Source organism: Lemur catta, chromosome 8 (assembly GCF_020740605.2).
Source record: "Lemur catta isolate mLemCat1 chromosome 8, mLemCat1.pri, whole genome shotgun sequence".
NCBI lineage: Eukaryota > Metazoa > Chordata > Mammalia > Primates > Lemuridae > Lemur > Lemur catta.
Genome location: NC_059135.1, coordinates 65505216 through 65525117, shown reverse-complemented (window position 1 = coordinate 65525117; position 19902 = coordinate 65505216). Strand labels below are relative to the sequence as shown.

At 35.2% G+C, this 19902-nt stretch overlaps 1 protein-coding gene across 2 annotated transcripts in view; it reads right to left on the bottom strand.

The window, feature by feature from the left end:
- Window positions 1-19902, bottom strand: part of CCDC148 (coiled-coil domain containing 148) — a 223985-nt gene that overhangs the window by 75195 nt on the left and 128888 nt on the right. For both annotated transcript variants that reach the window (XM_045559139.1, XM_045559140.1), the window contains one exon: window positions 4328-4468. In XM_045559139.1, the coding sequence (XP_045415095.1) occupies window positions 4328-4468 (141 nt within the window). The remainder of the gene's footprint in view (window positions 1-4327; window positions 4469-19902) is intronic.

Below are 19902 nucleotides of genomic sequence, written 5' to 3'. Positions count from 1 at the left end.
ACTAGACTAGGCGTTATATAGGCTGAACGTCAACCCCATCTGCAATCTCAGGAAGCTCTCTCTCCTGTCTTTCGAAATGCCTTTCTCTAACTTCCAGAAATCTTACAGACTACAGAGATGACAGCTAGCAATGTCCCTCCATCTTCTGTGTAACAATGCCAATTCCCTAGCTCATATTTAGTTTCTACAATTAAATGCACCTACTCCTATTCTCAATACTTGTGTTATTTAATTTGTGTATTTTCACCTGTCAATGTAAACCCCCAGGGAATGGAACTGTATCTAAATCTCTTTATATGGCATTTATGTGACATATATGACACTATATGTCAACAAATGCCTAAAAATAGAATACTTTTTGTGGTCATACTAATTCATAGTGAGGAAATTCTATGAAGGTCCAGGTAGATGACAAAACTATAGGGATATGCTTTTCAAATACTGTACTTTCATAACAGTAAATAATTAGTAAGTCCCTGACAGAGATATGTAGTTTACTTACATTATTTGAAACATTATCAATATTTATGAGTTTCTGAGGTATGTGCAATTATTCCCTTTACCAATCAACTCTCTTGACAGCGACTTGATAAAACCACTCAACTTACTTCCTTAGAAGTAGAAATTTAATTCATTTCTAAATTAAAAATATAAGAACCATGAATTATATCTTCTTAGCAGCTGACTGTCAAATGATCATACAACTTCTATGTATGTTGTTTTCCACACACACTGTTTCTATACCAATTTGCTGATTTCAAGACACAAAACAAATCAATAACCATGACAACTAAAGCAAAGTAAAATGCAGAAAAACTGGCTTATAGCTTAAAAATCCATAGTTCCTTTACCCCTCACATATTTTACTTTGAAGAAAAAACTTTAAGACAAGAGGTTCTTAGATCTAGTTGGTTACATAGCCAAAAATATCAACCATGTTTACAAAAGTGAAAAGTTTATCTACCAATGAATTATGAATTAATCAGTCATTCTTAGCACTGTAAGCCGCTTTTCAAAAGAAAACATTTTTTGTATCACACAGATCAAGTCAATACAGGTGTGTAGATTAACAACATTTCCTTTCACTGTGTTGTTCACAAATTAATTGCCTTTTGTGAATTATTTCTATGGAAGTCAGCAACTCCATTTAAAAAGTTGATTAATAGATCTGATAAAAATTTTTAACAAAAATATTTTTATTGCAAATTTTATCATTTTTGTTGTGAAAACAAAAATGCCTAAATAAATACATCATATATTAATATATTTTAAAACCAAGAAACAAAAACAGCCCTCAAGTATATTCTGTCTTCCATAGATGATCAGGAGTCATTTGTTTTGGTGAATATAAGATTGTGAAACAAATGTTTACTCAAAAGAGGAATGATGAATTTGTGTCAGTAAATGAAAAACAAAACCATTTAACAAATTTAACTCTTGAAAGGTCATTTTGGCCTTCAATGAATACTATCACTAGTGCAATATATTCCACCAACAAGGACATTTTTGTCAAACATTTGCCACATTGACATTAACCAAGATGCTGTCTCAGAACCCTCTAGTTTTTGCCATGTCCAGGGGTGGGGAACCTGTGGCCTTCTAGGTCCTTAAGTGCGGCCTTTTGACTGAATCCAAATTTTACAGAACAAATCCTTTTATTTCTATTAATACATTCCTACTTGTCTTTTATATTTTTATTTTCAAAATGAATGTACTTAAAATACCAAAGAATAAAATAAGTTTCAAGGAAATAATCCTCCCAGATTGACTAGCACAATTAGAACATGAGTAAGCCATAAGGGCTAAATTAACAGCTGCTATGCTCATGATTTAGTTTTAACTTCCCCCGCCTGACTGCCACCACCACTGCAAGAGGCTGGTTGGCGAGAAAGTTTCTGGGGATCAGGTAGCACTAGTCTGTTATCAGCTTTTGACAACAGTGCTCAGTGCTTCTGTCTGAAGTGAAATTTGTGAATAGTTACATAGCTCAATAGTATTTTTAATTCTGTGTGTTTAACAGCCCATAATGTCAAAGAAGACCAAGAGAACGCTGAAGGAAGGAAACAGATTTTTTAATGAGGATTGGGAATTGCAATATTATCTTGTTTCTGCTAAAGATGAGATGATTTGCTTGCTTTGTGATATGCAATATCAACATTAAAGAAATTCAATGCTCATCAGCATTATGATACTCATAAGGACCACACATGTTTTAAATTGAGGGGGGTGCAAAAAGTCATATTGCAGAAATTAAAAGATGAAAAGCAAAAGCAAGGACAATTCTTCCAAGCAGCAATAAGACCTGGAAATAATGCCACTGAAGCAACTCATAAAATAGCTTATATACTTGGGGGAAAAGGGAATCCATTCAGAGACGTAGAAATTGTGAAAGAATGCACTGTCAAAGTTATAGGATGCTTAGGCCCTGATAATGTTTCAAAGTACAAACAACTGCCTCTTTCAAGGAGAACCATAAGTGATTGGCAACATGAATTAGCCTTCGATTTAAGAGAACAACTTCATGCAATACTTCAAAAGGAAAATATACATTATTCAATCACTTTGGATGAATCAACTGATACTACTGACTCAGCACAGGTTTTATGCTTCATTCGGGTCATAACAGATTGTCTTTGTTACGAACAGTTACTCAATTTGGACACTCTTGGCAACAGAACATAGGGAGTGGAGATCTTCAACAACTTTCCAGATAAGTGTTGTGAAGTTGGACTGAATTTGATAAATTTAGTGAGTATATGTACAGAAGGTGCACCTTCTATGAGAAGACAACATGAAGGGTTTATTGCACAGATAAAAAAAGTATTAACAGATCCAAATGTTCTCATTTCTTTTCACTGTATCTTGCATCAGCAAAATCTATGTGCTAAAGCTACTATTTTAAGTGACACTTTGCAACAAGTTATAATTATTGTTAACTATATTGGTACAAATACACACGGCATTGCCAGTTTTGTAACACACTAAAGTTGAATGATGAGGTATTCAGTGTGGATTTACCATGCCATTCTAAAGTGTGTTGGCTATCGCAGGGACAGGTGTTAGCCAAAATTTTATCTCTGCAAAAACAGATAGTTAAATTTTATGAAGAACAGAATCAGCAATGGGAATTATTGAAAGAAGATTTCTATAGGAATGCAGCATTTCTATGTGATATGTCAATTAAAATGACTTGAATATTTCTTTGCAAGGTAAAACTAAATCTATATATGATATGTGGCAAAAAATCCAAGCATTTCAAAAAAAGCTATCTTTTTTCAAAACACTACTTCTTCAAAAAAAGAATTTGGATGAACATTTTCCCCCGTTAGTAAAGTTCATTGATGAGCAGGATGATAAATGCGAATCATTTGAGGAATATGCAGCTGTTATAGACCTAGTACTGACAATTGTAGAATACAATAAAACGTTCACTGACTTTGAGAATCATGACATCACATTCAAATTAGCATTTCAGCCTCACCTAGTTGACATCACCAAGGTGCCTAAAGAACTATAGATGGAATTGATTGAGCTGTCAGTAGATGACATTTTAAAGTCATTGTTTGATGCTAAGAAAGATCCAATTGAAATATGAAAAAATGCAGTAGAATACCCATGCCTTTGGCAACATGCCTGAAAAATTATTTCTTGCTTTTCAACAACTTGTTGCTGCAAGAATCTCCATTCTTCTACCTAACCCAAATCCAGACACCCTTAAGGTCACAAATGACTGATACCCATCTAGAGGATCAACTGAAACTCCGGACCTCCGTGCTGCAACCAAATATTCAAATGCTTTCCAACAAAAAGCAGACAAAACAAAGTCATTAAAAGGTTAGTTAACTATAAAATTAACAAAGAGTTTTCATTTTTTGAAATTATTAAGTACACAGTAGTTAGATTTTTATAAAATAATGTACATTTTTAAGTATATCTAATTGAAGTTTCTTGAATGTGGCCTTATTTGAGTACAGCTAAATGATTTGGCCACCCAACATGAAAAAGTTCCCCACCCCTGGCCATGTCCCTACTTACTGCAGGACTTAATAATAGTAATAAACTTTATCTGTTTTGTTTTGTTTTGTTTTACCTGCAGCATCTCTTCTAATCACAGGTACCTATACTCGTGTAGATCAACAAACTGGGTGCTCTTCCATGTCAACAAATCTTTTAAGATCAAATAAACTGAAGCAAGAATCCACTAGATTCTCATGCATTTTCTCAGAACTGCCTATGAGAATTCTATGCCAAACACCAAGATCAATTAAAGCTCAATTAGGCCATTAAATATTCATTCACACGTTCATACTGACAATAGATTTTATACCTTTTTTTTCTTCTCCTCTCTTTGCAACAATTCCTTTTCTTTCCACAGTTTCTTTTTCTCCTCTTCTTTTTCTCTTCTTCTGGAAGAAATTTCCATTTCCAGTCTTGCTACCTCTTCCTGGTGGGCTCGCCATTGAATAACCTGAAATAAATAGAAAACTTCATTTCAATACCTACGTATACACAAGTGATTTCACAGGTCATAATAAGACTAGGTTTTGTATCAAGCAAATGTCAAATTTTGTGTAAATATACATTTAAATTCTACGTGCACATAAATGTGTGATATGTGTGCACAAGATGTATGTTAGTGTTAAAAACAAAGAGCAACCTTAAAATCACCTCATTGAGAGATTCTTCGTCTGGATTCATGGAGTGAGGTCCTGAAGAGTCTGTAATTTGACTTCAAAAAATCTGTGAATTCCTATAAATAGTATGCAAAAATGTCTGTGTTTTTGCACATGTGAGTTTTCCTGGAAAGTACGTTAAATAGCTTTCAAAAATTCTCAAATGGTCCTAAGACTCCAAAAAGTTTAAGAACCATTGACCAGCCTTCTTATTTTACAAGTATGGAAAATGGGCCTGAATGAACAATCATTTAAAGACTTTTTTTTTTTTTTTTTGCAAACTTGATTTGTGTTTTATTAAGAAAAGTAAAATATAAGACAGGTAAATTTAATGAACTTAAAAATTCTTTCCAAAAGATGATGAGTCTTCAGTATCTGAAATAAGAAGATGAAGTTGGAATTTATTGTTTTCTCTAGTAAGAGAGCCATGCTGATGAGGCATAGTCTCTTCTGACAGAGCAGCTGCTGATCTTGTACAGAGTTTAATCATTTTGAGACATTTAAAGGAACTTCCTGGGTACTTATATGTGTTATTGGTAGAAGTATACTTGGTAAAGCTTTTCTGTTGAGTACTGGACAATATGTATTATAAATATGTATCACAATATAAAATATGCATAGTCTTTGACACACAACCCTACCTCTGGAAAATTATCTAAAGAAGACAATCAACAGGACAAGTGCACAAGAAATATGCACTGGAATGTGTACTGCAGTGCTTTTTAAAACAGAAAAATTGGAAAAAGTCTAAACGTCTGGCAGTAGGAGATGGCTTAAATCAATTATGGTACCTTCATACAATGACTACCATTGAAAAAGGATGTTATATCTCTATATTCATTGACATAGAAAATATCCACAACATATTATTAGATGCAAAAAAGCAGATAAAAAACCATATTTATAGTATGATCTCATTAATATAAAATATCAACTATGTATCTATACATAGAGATTTAGAAAGGGGCTTAATTACCAAAATAATAATATTGGTTACCTCTGAATAGCATCATTTCATGGGATTTAAAAAATTTATTCTTTAAACCTTTCTGTGCCAGGTGACATTTTTTCGATAAACATGCATTATTTTTGTAAGCAGGAAACCAATGAAACTAACAAAATAAAAACAAACACTTTGCTGATCCATGTACACATCTGTCTGAGGAAGCAGCCAGCAGGAAAATGCAGAGGCATGCAAAATTCTTTTTACAAAAGGACAAACTAGCATTCCCAATTAAATACTTCATTCATTATACATCTGATATAAGTATCATTCATTAATGGTAATATATAAAATGAAAATTAAATGAATAAAATAATGTTCTACAAATATGATTAAAGTAACTAAATAAGCTTTTTGTAAAAATTTTCATTTTCTAAAAATACATTTTGCCCTATTCATCAAAATAACCCAGGAAATTGCTACTCCTGGTTTTCAAATATAGTTCAGTTTACCCTACCTGCTGCTTATCCTGGCCAACATATTTTTGCCTTCTTCTTTGGAACCCCATTCCTAGAATAGTTCATGAGCCTTCTATCCTGACCTGCTTCCAAACCTTTCCTGTCTGTAAATTATCTTCCATCTGTAACTTGCTACACTTAAAGTCAAGTGTCCTGTTGAGTGTTGCCAGTGATCTCCCCTTGGATACCCAAAGGATAGTTCTCTGTCCCTCATTCCATGACCTCATGGTGATAGCAGACCCCGGTGACCATTTCTTCTTGCTTGAAACTCCCTCCTTCCTGGGCTGTGGCATTGTTCTCCCCTGCCACTCCACCAATGGACACTGCTCTCTTTTTTTCTTCTTCCTGCTTCCTGTGTTTTACCCTACACCCTCAACCATATGTTATCCTTTCTTTGACCTCCAGCCTCTGTCTCTCTCTCTGTTCATTATTTGATGCTCTCGTCCTTTTCTATGAGTTCATCATTTCTATGTGTCTGACTGTAAAATTTACATTATCAATCTATCTTTTTGTCTTCAATCCCATCTTATATTAACAAATTCCTAAAGACTTGGATATTTGTATGTGCACTTAAAAATCCAACACTTCCAAAATTAAACCCAACATCTTTAATTTTGCCACAGCTTCACACCAAGCCCTGTGCACCTGCCTCTCCTTTTCAAATATCCTGATTTGATCTGTGGAACCACAAATCTCCCTGTAGTTTAGATTTTTTTATTACTATACGTATACATTAACATGACTGTTTCTTTACATTTTATATCTGACTTGGAACATTTTACATTTCTTAGGCTCAGATGAGGTTTTATTTGTGACAAATCAATTTCCAAGTCATCGAGCTTGGTTGTAGTTCCCTAGTCCACTCAAAGTCCTTTTGCCAAATGTCTTTAGAATAAAACCAGAAAATTCACAACAGTGATGTCAGATGATCAATATAAAATCTAAATAATTTAGCTCTGTCACTACCAGCCATCACCCCATTTTAACCTAGCTAATATGTAATCTCTAGGTAGGTTTGTTCCTGTCCCCTTTCTGTTAATGCCATTCCTATTCTTACCTTCATGGAGTTGTTCAAACTACTCCTTCACTTGAATGCCCTCAGATTCTCCATACTTTATAAAATGTTCATGGCCCACATCTTCCATGAAACATTCTCCAATCCATGTTCATCTCTCTTTTCTTATTTCACTTACCATACTATAACTGCTCTCTAATTATCTTGAACATACTGTTTGTTTTATGCATTTGCCTTCCCTTTATACCATCTAGCAGAGTACTATATAGTACATCATAGGTGCTCAATAATTAACTTTTATTTAATTCAACAAAATAAGCATTTTCAATGAAATCTAATAAATAAGAAAAATGTTAGTATTAGAATATACCATTTTGCAATAATAATGAATTCTAGTTAATGATCAATGGATAATAAAAACTTCACATTAATAGTTGATGAGAAACTTTATAAAGGATGGATCAGACTGGCAACAATTGAACACACTGAATAATCTTAGCATCACAGAGAGACAAGCAGACATTTTGCCTCCTAGTAGAAGTATATAACATTTCCATGAACTATTCTTGCCAAAAAATAAAATGGAATCTGATCAAATCTCTAGACCTACCTATCAGGTTACAGGAAATTTAATCAATAGAAGAACACATTATATAATTATATAAGGGGATGCAATCACCAAATTAAAATTTGAGAAAGCTTAAAGGACTTTAACAAACTACAAGAAAAAAGAAGGAAGGACAACTATGAATTAAAAGAGATTTAAGAAACATATCGGCCAAATGCAATACTTAAATACTAACAGATGACATGACATGATGTCTGGGATTCTCACTATTATCCAAGGGGTATGGGAGAGTAGGAAAGAGTATAGACGAAACAAATTCAATATGAGTTGATAATTGTTGTAGTTAAGTGATGACAGACTTTTGTAGATGTTTAAAATTTTCCACACTAAAAAATTTATTAAAAAACAACATAAACCATAAAACATAATATATACCCGAAGAGATTTATATGGTAAAATACCATAGTCTTAAGGTTCTGAGGCAGTAGGAAGGAAGATTTGTGATGCACTGAACTAGTGAAAAGAAAAATAGCATACATTCAGCCTCTCTGAGTACTGAGACTATTTCTATAAATTTCAGTGGGAATAAATTTGGGTTTTGGAACTACTCTTTTAATCTGTTGATTTAAGACTAACTTAGGGGAACTATCATTGAATGACCTTCACATATATGATGTCATATGATTTAAAGAAGCAAAAGCATAAGCAAAGATCTATAACTAGGGAAGATTTCTGTGTCTAAGGCAAGTATAGCAAAAAAAAATAAAATAAAATAACCAGACCAATCAAACTGGTGTAACCAGCTTACCCACAAATTTACCTAAGTGACACTTCCTTGTCATTTGCAAGTCTAAATGATGCTACTTCTGTTCTCCAAAAAAAGGTGATAAAATTATGTTGATTTTTTAAAGGGATAGACAGAACAGAAAATCCTGAAACAGCTGCAAATTCAACAATCAAAAGCCAATAGTTTGTAGATCTCAAATAATATATGAGAAAAAGAAAAGAAATGCAGAATAAAACTGAATTGCTTCCACTTAATATTGGAATCATGGAAATGGTAAAGGACCCATAGAAGTTTACCTGAAGTCAATAATTCACATCACTTCTAATTATAACCATACCAAAAAAAAAAAAAGTAAAGGAGAGGAGGTTGTTGGGAGCTAGAGTTGTGAGATTGACAAAGAAACAGGCCCAGCAGTAATTGGTATCTAAGCAATAGGGTAAAACAGCTTTTCAGAACGCACAGTGGATGAGGTGAGGAATCTGGTGGGAAAAGGGTGCCATTGAACAAATCCTTATCTGATGGGTCCTCACAGAGAGAGCCAAGGGAATCAGATGGCTCCCATGTGGAGAGAATGACAACCAATTAAGGTATTTTCAAGATGCCTAAGAAAAAGAAAGCTGGCAGGTGGGCAAAGAAATCAATATTAGCACAATAGACTAAAGCACAGACGGCTTCTCAGTGAACGGTGAGCAAAAAGAATAGCACAGAAGAACATTTTAGCAGTTTTATTTTAAAGGGTTTGCTAATTATATAGCTTTAAACAGAGTGTGTGAACATAGCCACGTAACAATAATAACCATGAAATAACATCACCACAGTGGCAGTCAGGAGCACGTTATAAGCATTATTTAGATTACTAACTACAGGGCATTTTTCCAGGTCTTTACTTAATATTCTGTTTAATATTCCTGCCAAGGGTACAATCTTGGAATGAGACCTTAACCTAACAGAGGACAAATGACATTTAAACTATGCTCATCTACTGCAAATAATAAATTAAGGGTTTAAAATGAAAATGGACAGTAGCTTTACATGTACTCCTCGCTCTTAATGTAAAGTAAAACAGTTCAAGTGAAATTAACAAACACGTATATTCTCAGAAAGAATAAAGTAGTAGAAAACCAGAAAATGAAACTTCAAAGGTAACAATTGGAATTAATATCAAGGAAACAATATTAACACAATTTTACATTAAAGTTGAGAGCTTTGAAAACAATTCTATTACAAGTGTCAGTATGGCATAAAGGCAAAGCATGTTGAACACCTACTTCTGAGTGTCATCTCTGCCACTGATCAATAATATTTTTACTTTGAGCAAATGGCTCACCCAGTTTTCTCACATATTAAAGGGAGGGATGGAATCAGATGATCTCTATAGTTCATTAAAGTTCTATTATTCTGATTCTATTTTATATTTTCTTTATTTAGATAGATCTTAACATATGACATGTTCTACAATTTTCTTCTGCAAGCAAAGCAAATAGCAATGAGAAACATAAGTATTTTGTAGGCCTTTTCAATAATAACAGATAATTAAATTCTGTCAGCTATATTTATGGAAATATTGTGTGATGTGGTTGTTTTAATGGGAAATCAAAAGAAAGGTACCATCTGACCAGTGCCTATAACAGACAGTAATAAAATATTAAAAACTGCCATTTATGAGAGCTTAGTGTGTGCCAGGCTCATGCTTTATTAAGTTATTGAGTAATCCTGGGAACTAGCAAGCCTGTCTCCTTCACCCTTCATCTGCCTGAATTCTACTTATCTCACTCAAGTCTCCTTCACTCCAGGAAGCCTTCCCTAACCCACCATACCCAGGTCAGATGCTTCTTCTCTAATTCCCCAGCACCTTGTCCCTCTTCTATTAGAGCACGCATCAAACCATTTGGAAAGGCCCATACCTCCAATGGATTACAAATTTCTTAAGGGCAGGAACCAAATTTGTCTTATTCCTAGGCTGCGTCTCCAGAGGCTAGCACAGCACCTGGCACTTAGTAAGAGTTCATGGATAAGGTTCTGAGGCTATGCTTAGAAGTTAGATTGACAGTATTTTCCCGTGACAATATTTGCCCCTGGATTGGTCTTTAGAAAGAAAAGGTTCCCTACCAGACACGCTACCATTTTCTGATTCCTCTACCATGGGACTCCCAATCCTTGCTTTCCCCCATCCTAGCCATGCTCAGTGCTTCCTAAGCTTGTCTGACGGGGAAAATATCCAGAAACCTTGCGAGGATTTTCAATGACTAATTCATACTTTCATCAAGGTTAGAGACATGTGTAAAAAGTAGCAAGCAAATCTCTTTCTCTGTCTTCTCTCTAAATGTTGCTCTAAGCTTCTACATTCAGTTCAGCTGAGTAAACTTCAAATTTTCATTTTATTAAATCTTTAACAGTCTAATAGCTCCATCAAATTTTTTTCCAAATGTTCCACTGTTTTTCAATATTACCTGCCTAAGCTTTTTTATCTTATGTGTTCCATTTATGTTTAAACTTCACTTATAAAATACAGTATCTGTGATTTTGCATACGTTATTAAAGCTTTCTATTCTCCACTTGGCATTTTCGCTTAGCAAAAAAAATTTGGTTTTTCCTTTTGGATTCACAATTGTCCCTTAGTTTCTTGGGTAACTTCATAAGTGCATTCTTTATCACCCCTCTTTGATAACTACCTTCAATTTTCTGTGGCTTTTTATTAGTTTTTATCAGAATCTCAAAGATTATGCACTATTATTATCTTGATTGCTCCATGTTCTTTTAAAATAAAATCTTACAATGTTTTATTTAATTGGGTCCTGGAGGGTCTAACCTTAGTATAAAACAAAACATTTAGAAGAAGAAACAAACTAAATGCCAATAAGCAGAAAATTATCAACAGCCATTTTTTTCCCTAAAGGACAAAATTTACAAACCTATCAATCAATTTTATTTATGAAGCTGGCAAAGTCTAATTGTATAAAAGAGAGAGAGAGTCAGAAAACTGGACTAAGAGTCAGCAACTCGCTTGCCTGTTGGCTATGAGATCTTGGGAAATTACTTCCCAGGTCTGGGCCTCAAATCCTCTTCTAAAAATTAAGAGAATTAGATGAGTGTTTTTCAAACAATTCATTAATGGATAATGGAATCAATTTTGTGGGTAGCAACTAGCATTTTTTATCTAAGAAAGTAAATCAGAAAATAATAGAGATTATATCAACATAGTAATGTTGTTTCAAGAAATTTTTGTTTTCATTGTGTGTGTATGTGTGTGTGTGTGTGAGTGTGTGTGTGTGTGTGTGTGTGTGATGTAAAATATGTTTCTCACTGTAGGTCACAGTCAAAGAAGCTTGAAAAACACACCAGAAAGCTCTCTATAATCCCTCCCAATGCAAAGACTCTATGGCTCTGTGACATAAAGACCAAAACTTTTATGCTGCCATCATTAAACCACAGCCCTTATATTCTTACTGCAATCAACTCAGAAGCACAGTAGAGATGAGAGAAACCAGATTTTGAAATCATAAACACCCCTGCCCATCACTCTTGAACTGCTTATCTTGCTTAATTTCACTTCACTTTACTATATAAATTATATTAATTAATTGATTGATTTTCTTGTCTGTGTTCCTCACTAGACTGTAAGCTCCATGATGGCAGGAACTTGCCTTATTCACTGCTCTAACCCTACTCCAGGAACAGTGCCTCACCCAAAGCAGGTGCTCACTGGATATTTCTTGGGTGGAGGAATAAGTATCTAAAATTCAGGTTAGCAATCACATACTTGTCTAATCTCTAAATCTCAGGGCCAGATGACTACCATCTAGCATGTTACTGCTGGGGTTTCTTAGTTTCAATAGGGAACTCTAGCCTGACCAATTCCTTATACAGACCACACTTCTTCCACCTATCTTCTCACCCCTCTGCCTCTGCGGCTTTTTATCAACAAGGTAGGCTAAAGTCGTGAAGGTTTCACAGCTGGTGGGACCAGAATCCAGCTTTGAACAATTCACAAAGGAGGATTTAGACTGTAAGAGAACAGAAAAGTTCAGAATACATTATGATATACATAACGAATATATTATGACTCTACTTTAGGGTATATACTCTGTGGATGGAGGCCATGGCTTACATATGTGTATAGCCATCTTTGATAGAGGGCACTTACCTCTCTCCCCTTTTATCTCCCACAGAAATTATCACAATGCCTGGCACACAGTAAAGGATTATTAAAGGTCTGTTGAATATATTTAGCACTTTGTTACCTTATATAAAAAAGTTTATTAACCACTTTACATGCATATCCCATGCATATTAACCACTTTACATGCATATCCCAGAATACATGCTCTATGTATTCTAAGGTCGATGTTTATGCAATTTTTGTAATCCGTAAAATCTACCACAGTGCTAAATTCACAGAAGATACTCAGTAAAACTCATTCTTAATGATATCTGTGATCTTACAAACATCCTTTAAAAAGTTGAGACAACTTTCCGCTGGGCCCTAAGTTTAGTTTTAATAGCAGGGATTTTCCATAAAGCCACCCAACCCCAGAAATGACTCCCCTTTTGAATCTGCAAATTCTGAGCTTTCTTCTCTTGGGCTATGGTTAAAAATAAAATATCTAGCACATTTACTTAACAAGACATTTGCCTAATTAATGCAAGTGAAATGGATTACAGAGAAGAAAAGGAGTTACCTAAAATCCTTTCCTGTAATTAGGGGATTATGATGTCTAGCAGGAGACAGTGAGAGATGTGTGTTATGTAATGTAAATAAGCATTAGTAAACTATTCTTAAATTCACAGGTTTACATTAACATAACCATATACCTCAAAGCTCTGATACTTCCCTTACAGTTATTATTTTAATGAACAAAACCCTTAAGAGAACTACTCATAGATCAGTAACCACTGTAACATGTTTTTTTATGAGAATAAGACCATCTTGGAGCTAAGAAATGGAGACCACTGCTGAGAATGAAAATTAAGGAAAGCATTTATATAGAGTGTGATAAAAGTGATTACAGTTGATAGATTTCCTAACTTATAAGACCCAAATAGGAAGCCTTCAATGAGAATACCTTTTCCCCTTAACTCAGATCAGTTCTTTCTATGTATAGCACAGAATCAACAAAGATAATTTAAAGAACTTGGCAGTGTTATTAATCTCTTCACATGAGAAACTTATGTCTTACCTACACAGAGGGCCAAGAAGGGAATTCAAATAGGGATCACAAGAAGATTAACTAGGGAAATCAGATAAGAAAGTGACTTCCATTATCATCAACAGAGCTCCCTTCACTTGAGATGTTATTCAGCACTAAATATTTCAAACTGGATATAGTGCATATTAATATATGTATATTGTCCGAATACCTTCCTCTAGAAAGAACAGTCAGTACACACTGGGGACAAAAAAAGAAGCAATATCTAAAACATAGCAAAAAATGAGGGGGGAAGGGAGACAAAGGGTAAAAGGCAAAATTAAGGGGTTATTATATCCATGCACAGGGGTCTCACCCAGATTATCCCCAAAAATGCTAAATGGAAGTTACACACATCAATTCCCTGAGCACTCATAAGATGATAAATCCTGTCATCTTGAACTTTTTCCAAATAGATACTAAGAGGCCAGGTACTATACTGATGTTACAGTATGTTCATGGAAATAGGAAATTTTATTGTTTTCCATAAAATCTTAGTAAATCTCTGAAATAAATGTTCTGAGTAGACAAACACAAGAACAATGTGCATTATTTTGAATTTGTTTTCTGTTCAAGATTTAGCCAGTTTTACTACTAAATGACAACTCCACCGAAGTTCATTTATATATTCCTCCAACTTCCCCAATCTTCTAATTACTTATTCTGTATATGTTTCTCGGAGGAATAGCTATGACCCCTCACATAAAATGCTATACTATTCAGCCAAGGAGACAACTCTGTCCTAATCCATAAAAATGTATTAAATAGAACATATAAAGCATGATGGTGTGAATCTAATTGCCACTTACACTGGGAGATTTAGAAATTTGAATTTGGTCTTTCAAGCCTATGTTCTATTGTACTTTCCTGCTTACAGATAATTGCTTTCAGCTAGAAAAAAGATGCTATCTGTCATAACAGAGCTAATGTAACCAGCCAATAATTCTATACATCATTATATGCAAATGTTTTAAGTTTTGCTTTTTTTTTAACATTTAAAATTACTTTGTCTTTTCATAGGAGTCCAATGAGTTATGGCATTCTAGTTTTTCCATGTGTGATTCCTCTATGTCATATCCATCCCATGCATCACATAAGGAGAGGCTCTAATCCTTGGATAATATTGTCATTAGTATTTAAATTAAGGCATATTCTATGAAATTAATAAGAAAATATCTCTGACTTATAATTAAATCAAATCATATTTTAAAGAGTTAGTAATATGTCAGAATTAATAACACTGATTGTACATCTCCATTGTCTAGCTAGACCCACTTCCTCTATGCACCCTCAGGTGTTCCCAGGGGCTTCCTTTTGGGTCCTTTCCTTTCCACTGAACCCAACGGTGCTTCAGTACCAAGAATGTGCTCACAGCTCCCAAATTCATGGCTCCAGATCTGTATATCCCACTGCCTATTGGGTAGCCAAGAAACCTCTAAAAGCAACAGAATCACTATCCTTCCCTTAGAATCCGTATTCCCTATCTAGGTTGATGGCATCACAGATCACCCAGATGCCCAAGCCAAGAGCCACCCTTGACTCCTTTCTTTCCATTACCCTTCACATCCTGTCACCAAATCCTTCTTAATGTATCTAGACTCTGTTATCTCACCTCCAGCCTCAAAGCTACTAAGTTCAGTTAAATTTTCATCATCTCTTTCCTAGATTTGACAATTATTTTCTAACTGGCTCCCCACTTTCAGATTTATCTCATGTCAATCCATCTTCCACATTCTTGCCTGACTAATCCTTTGATAATGAAAAATCTGATCATATTATTCCCTTGCCTCAAGCCTTTCAATGGCTCCCCACTGTCTACAGCAGAGGCAGAAGCTCAAATCTCTGCAGGGGGAAGACAGGTATCAAAAGTGACTCAAGGGGGCTGGGTATAAGACAACGGGTGGTGGATATGACTGTACCCAGATGCAGAGGCGCACGCTCCACCCAAAGGCACCCAAGGGAGGCAGCAGTTTTGACGCTAGCCAGTTGTTGCCAATAGGAATGAATGTAGGGCTGGGGTTACCAAATATTCCAATTTTTCAAGAGAAGCTGGAAGTCTGGATTTATATGCACAATTTCCAAAATTTAATGTTGAAAATACACATTCTTTAAAACAAACATATGAAGCCTTAGTTTAATATTCAGGCTTCCAATTTTCAACCTCTCTTCTACTGTATATAACTCTGACTCTTAGTATGACATACCAGGTCCTCCATTATCTGTCAAAGAATATTCCTTTTTTCTCCCTGCATGCAACCCACATTCCACCCATACCAAACTTCAAACACACCATGCTGTTTTCTGCCTCCGTGGTTTGGGATGGTTTTTCCCTACTTCTGAAATGCCTTGCCACCCCTGCCCGCCTCTTGTGTTAATAACAAATTGTTATTTGCCTTTCCAGACTCAGCTCAACCATCTCTTCCTCTGTAAAGGCTTCCCAGACCTGACGGAGACAAGATCATCATATTGTCCTTGGTGTCATCACCATATGTAGGACATATAATTTTTATAGAATTAATCACATCAAATTGAAATTATTTATTTTAAAGTTGTCTCCCCTATCAGACAATGGAGCTCTTTAAGGGCAAGGACTGTGTGTTACTCAGCTTTTTATATCTGTCCTCAGTCAACAGCCTATTAATGGACACATAATACTAGTGGAACTAAACAGGAGATAAGTGACTGTGCCATTTTTCCCAGGGTATAACAGTATTAACAATAGGAAAACAGACAGATTAGAGATCTTCACTGATCTCTAAAAGAATTTAACTTTGCTTTCATATAAATATAAAACTTTCAGCTTTAACTGAAAAATGTCCATAGTCTGTCTTTTCTCCCAGACTGTGCTTCATTCACAATGTAATGGCTTTAGCCCTGTTTTCTGTCTCTATAGTTTTGTCTTTTCTAGAATGTTAAATAAAAGGAACTATACAATATATAATTTTTTGGGTTTGGCTTCTTTCATTTAGCATACTGCATTTGAGATTCATTCACTTTGTTGCATGTATCAATAGTTGTTTCCTTTGAATACTTTAAGAAGTATTCCATTGCCTGGATGTACCACAGATGGTTCATCAATTCATTAATTGTAGGACATTTGGGTTGTTTCCAGGTTTTGGTGATTACAAATTAAGCTGCTATACACATTCACCTGCAGTTTTTTGTGTAAACATAAGTCTCATTTCACTTGGATAGATACTCAGTAGCATTGGTGGGTCATATGGTAGGTACATGTTTAACTTTATAAGAAACTGCCAAACTATTTTTCCAAAATGACTGTATCATTCTGCATTTCCATCAGCAATGTGTGAAAGTTAAATTGCTTCAGTTCCTTATCAGCACTTGATATTGTCAGATTTTGGAGGGTTAGTGTTTTGGGGAAAAGGGGTGATTTAAGCAATTCTTACAGAGTACAGTAGTATCTTACTGTGGTTTTAATATCCCTGACATCTTTTAAATAATTTTTCTTCCCTATTCTTTATTAGCTGATGTATCAGACATCTCTGTGTCCCATCTCATGCCCTTTTGGTTAGCTTTTGTTAAACTTTCCAGTTTTACTGAGGTATAATCAACAAATAAAATTATATTAATTTAAGGTATACAATGTGATAATTTGATATCTATATATTTTGTGAAATGATTACCACAATCAAGTTAGTTAACATACCTATCACCTCATCTAGCTGCCCTTTTTGTTTTGTGGTAAGAAGATTTAAGTAAGTTTCAAATATACAATTCAGAGGCCAGGCGCGGTGGCTCACGCCTGTAATCCTAGCACTCTGGGAGGCAGAGGCAGGTGGATCGCTGGAGGTCAGGAGTTCGAGACCAGCCTGAGCAAGAACGAGATCCCGTCTCTACTAAAAAAAAATAGAAAGAAATTATCTGGCCAATTAAAAATATATATAGAAAAAATTAGCCAGGCATGGTGGCACATGCCTGTAGTCCCAGCTACTTGGGAGGCTGAGGCAGGAGGATTGCTTAAGCCCAGGAGTTTGAGGTTGCTGTGAGCTAGGCTGACGCCACGGCACTTACTCTAGCCAGGCAACAGACCGAGACTCTGTCTCAAAAAAAAAAAAAAAAACAAATATACAATTCAGTATTGTTAACCATATTCACCATATACTGTATAGCAGATCCCCTGAACTTACTCATCTTATAACTGAAGGTATATTATCCTTTGACCAAAGTCTCTCCTTTCCCCCCAGACTCTTGCCCTTGGCAACCATTATTCTACTCACTGCTCCTATAAGTTTAACTGTTTTAGATTTCACATGTAAGTGAGATCATACAGCATTTGTCTTTCTCTGTCTGAATTATTTCATGTAGCATAAGGCTCACAAGGTTTATCCATGTTGTCACAAATGGCAGAATTTCCTTCTTTTTATGGCTGAATAATATTCTATTGCATGTAAATATACCATAATTTCTTTATCCATTCATCCATGGGTGGACACTTAGGTTGTTTCCTTATCTTGGCTATTGTGAATACTGATGCAATAAACCTAGGAATGCAAATATCTTTGCATGGTGCTGATTTCATTTCCTTTGGGTATATACCCAGAAGAGGAATTGCTAGGTAATTGCTGGGTAGTTCTATTTTTAATGTTTTGAGGAGCCTCCATAATGGGTGTACCAATTTACATTCCCACCAACAATGTTCAAGGGTTCCCTTTTATCCACACCCTCACCAACACCTGTAATTTTCTTTTTGAGAATAGCCATCCTCTCAGGTGTGAAGTGATATCTCATAGTGGTTTTGATTTACATTTTCCTGATGTTTGAGCACATTTTCATGTACCTGTTGGCTCTTGGCCAACCTGTTAACTGCAGCTGTTGTTGTGGAAACCTTGGGGTTTCTCTGTCCCCTATCTCCCATGTAATACATTTGCAAAAAAATCTATTCATTCTGATGTATGTGTATACTTAGAAATGCAAGAAAGTTTATACACTATTGGGCAACCCTTAACCAACAGTGGGTGAAAGCTAGTGAATACATACTCCTCTCTTCCATCTTGGAAGATTACTTCTAAGGCACATTCTCTGTGGCTCCCCACAGGATATCTAGTGGGAATGAACACAGACTAAACATGCCATTGCTCACAGTGGTGATCAGCAAAATAATGCATCCCAGGAATGGCTTTCCCTCTTTCCTTATTTGACTCTTTCGAAGCCCCTACTTTTCTTTCTTGAGGTCACTTTCCCAAATAAATTACCTGCATGCAAGCCCTTATCTTGGGCTCTGCTTTAGATGCTGTTCTGGCTAAGTCATCTTTTGAGAGTACTTCAGCTCAAAGGAAAAGTAAAGAACAGAACAAACCAGAACCCACACTAATACTCTCTGTGAGGGAAACAAGTACACAGTTTTTTCCTCTTTGGTGAGTATTATTTTCAGGCATCTCTTAAGATTGCAAAGTTATATGGCTAAACTGTTGGATTTTTAATACTTAAATATGTCCCTTTGATTAGAATCATAAATAGATGTATGAATATAAAAGTTTATATTTATTGAAAAGCAACAAATATTAATGTCAACTTGCTAAACACTGGCATTTAACTTTTATTCTTCACTGAAGTAATTTGTAAATTTGCATTGTTTTATTTTAATTGCACATTTTGTGACATAGTCTCATGGGAACTATTATTGAAAACCAACTGAGGTGGCTTGCCTAGGTGTCGTTTCATATGAAAGGGGGCTGGAACTCCGTACAAGGGCTCACACTGGGGCTGGGGAGAGGACATGAAGGCAGTGATCCTTGTGTCAGTTAGGACAGAAGCAAATACCAAAAGAGAGGGTTACTTTGTATAAGGAGCAGAGTCCTTGATTCTGATAACTCCAGCAACTAAAGCTACACTAAAGTAGCTCAACTGAATCCTACACCTAAAAAATGTCCACATGGAGAACAATTGATAGGTGAACCTGGGATCTTGTAAAGAATTGGATTGTTATCACCTTTGACAACAGACACCACTTTTCCTGGTTGTCCATACAAAAGTAGCTCTTGTTAGCAAGTGTGAGAAAGCAAGTCTATTCAGAGGGATAGATTTCTCAAGTTTCTTTATAATGATACAAATATAACTCTTTTTGGCACAGATTTCTGGCACCTGTATATTACATATATATGTTGATTATATCTACAGGCACTGTTGAGGGGGTACTTTTCCCATTATAGAAAGCATTCTTAGTATTTTCAAAAAGGTAAAAATTGATATAG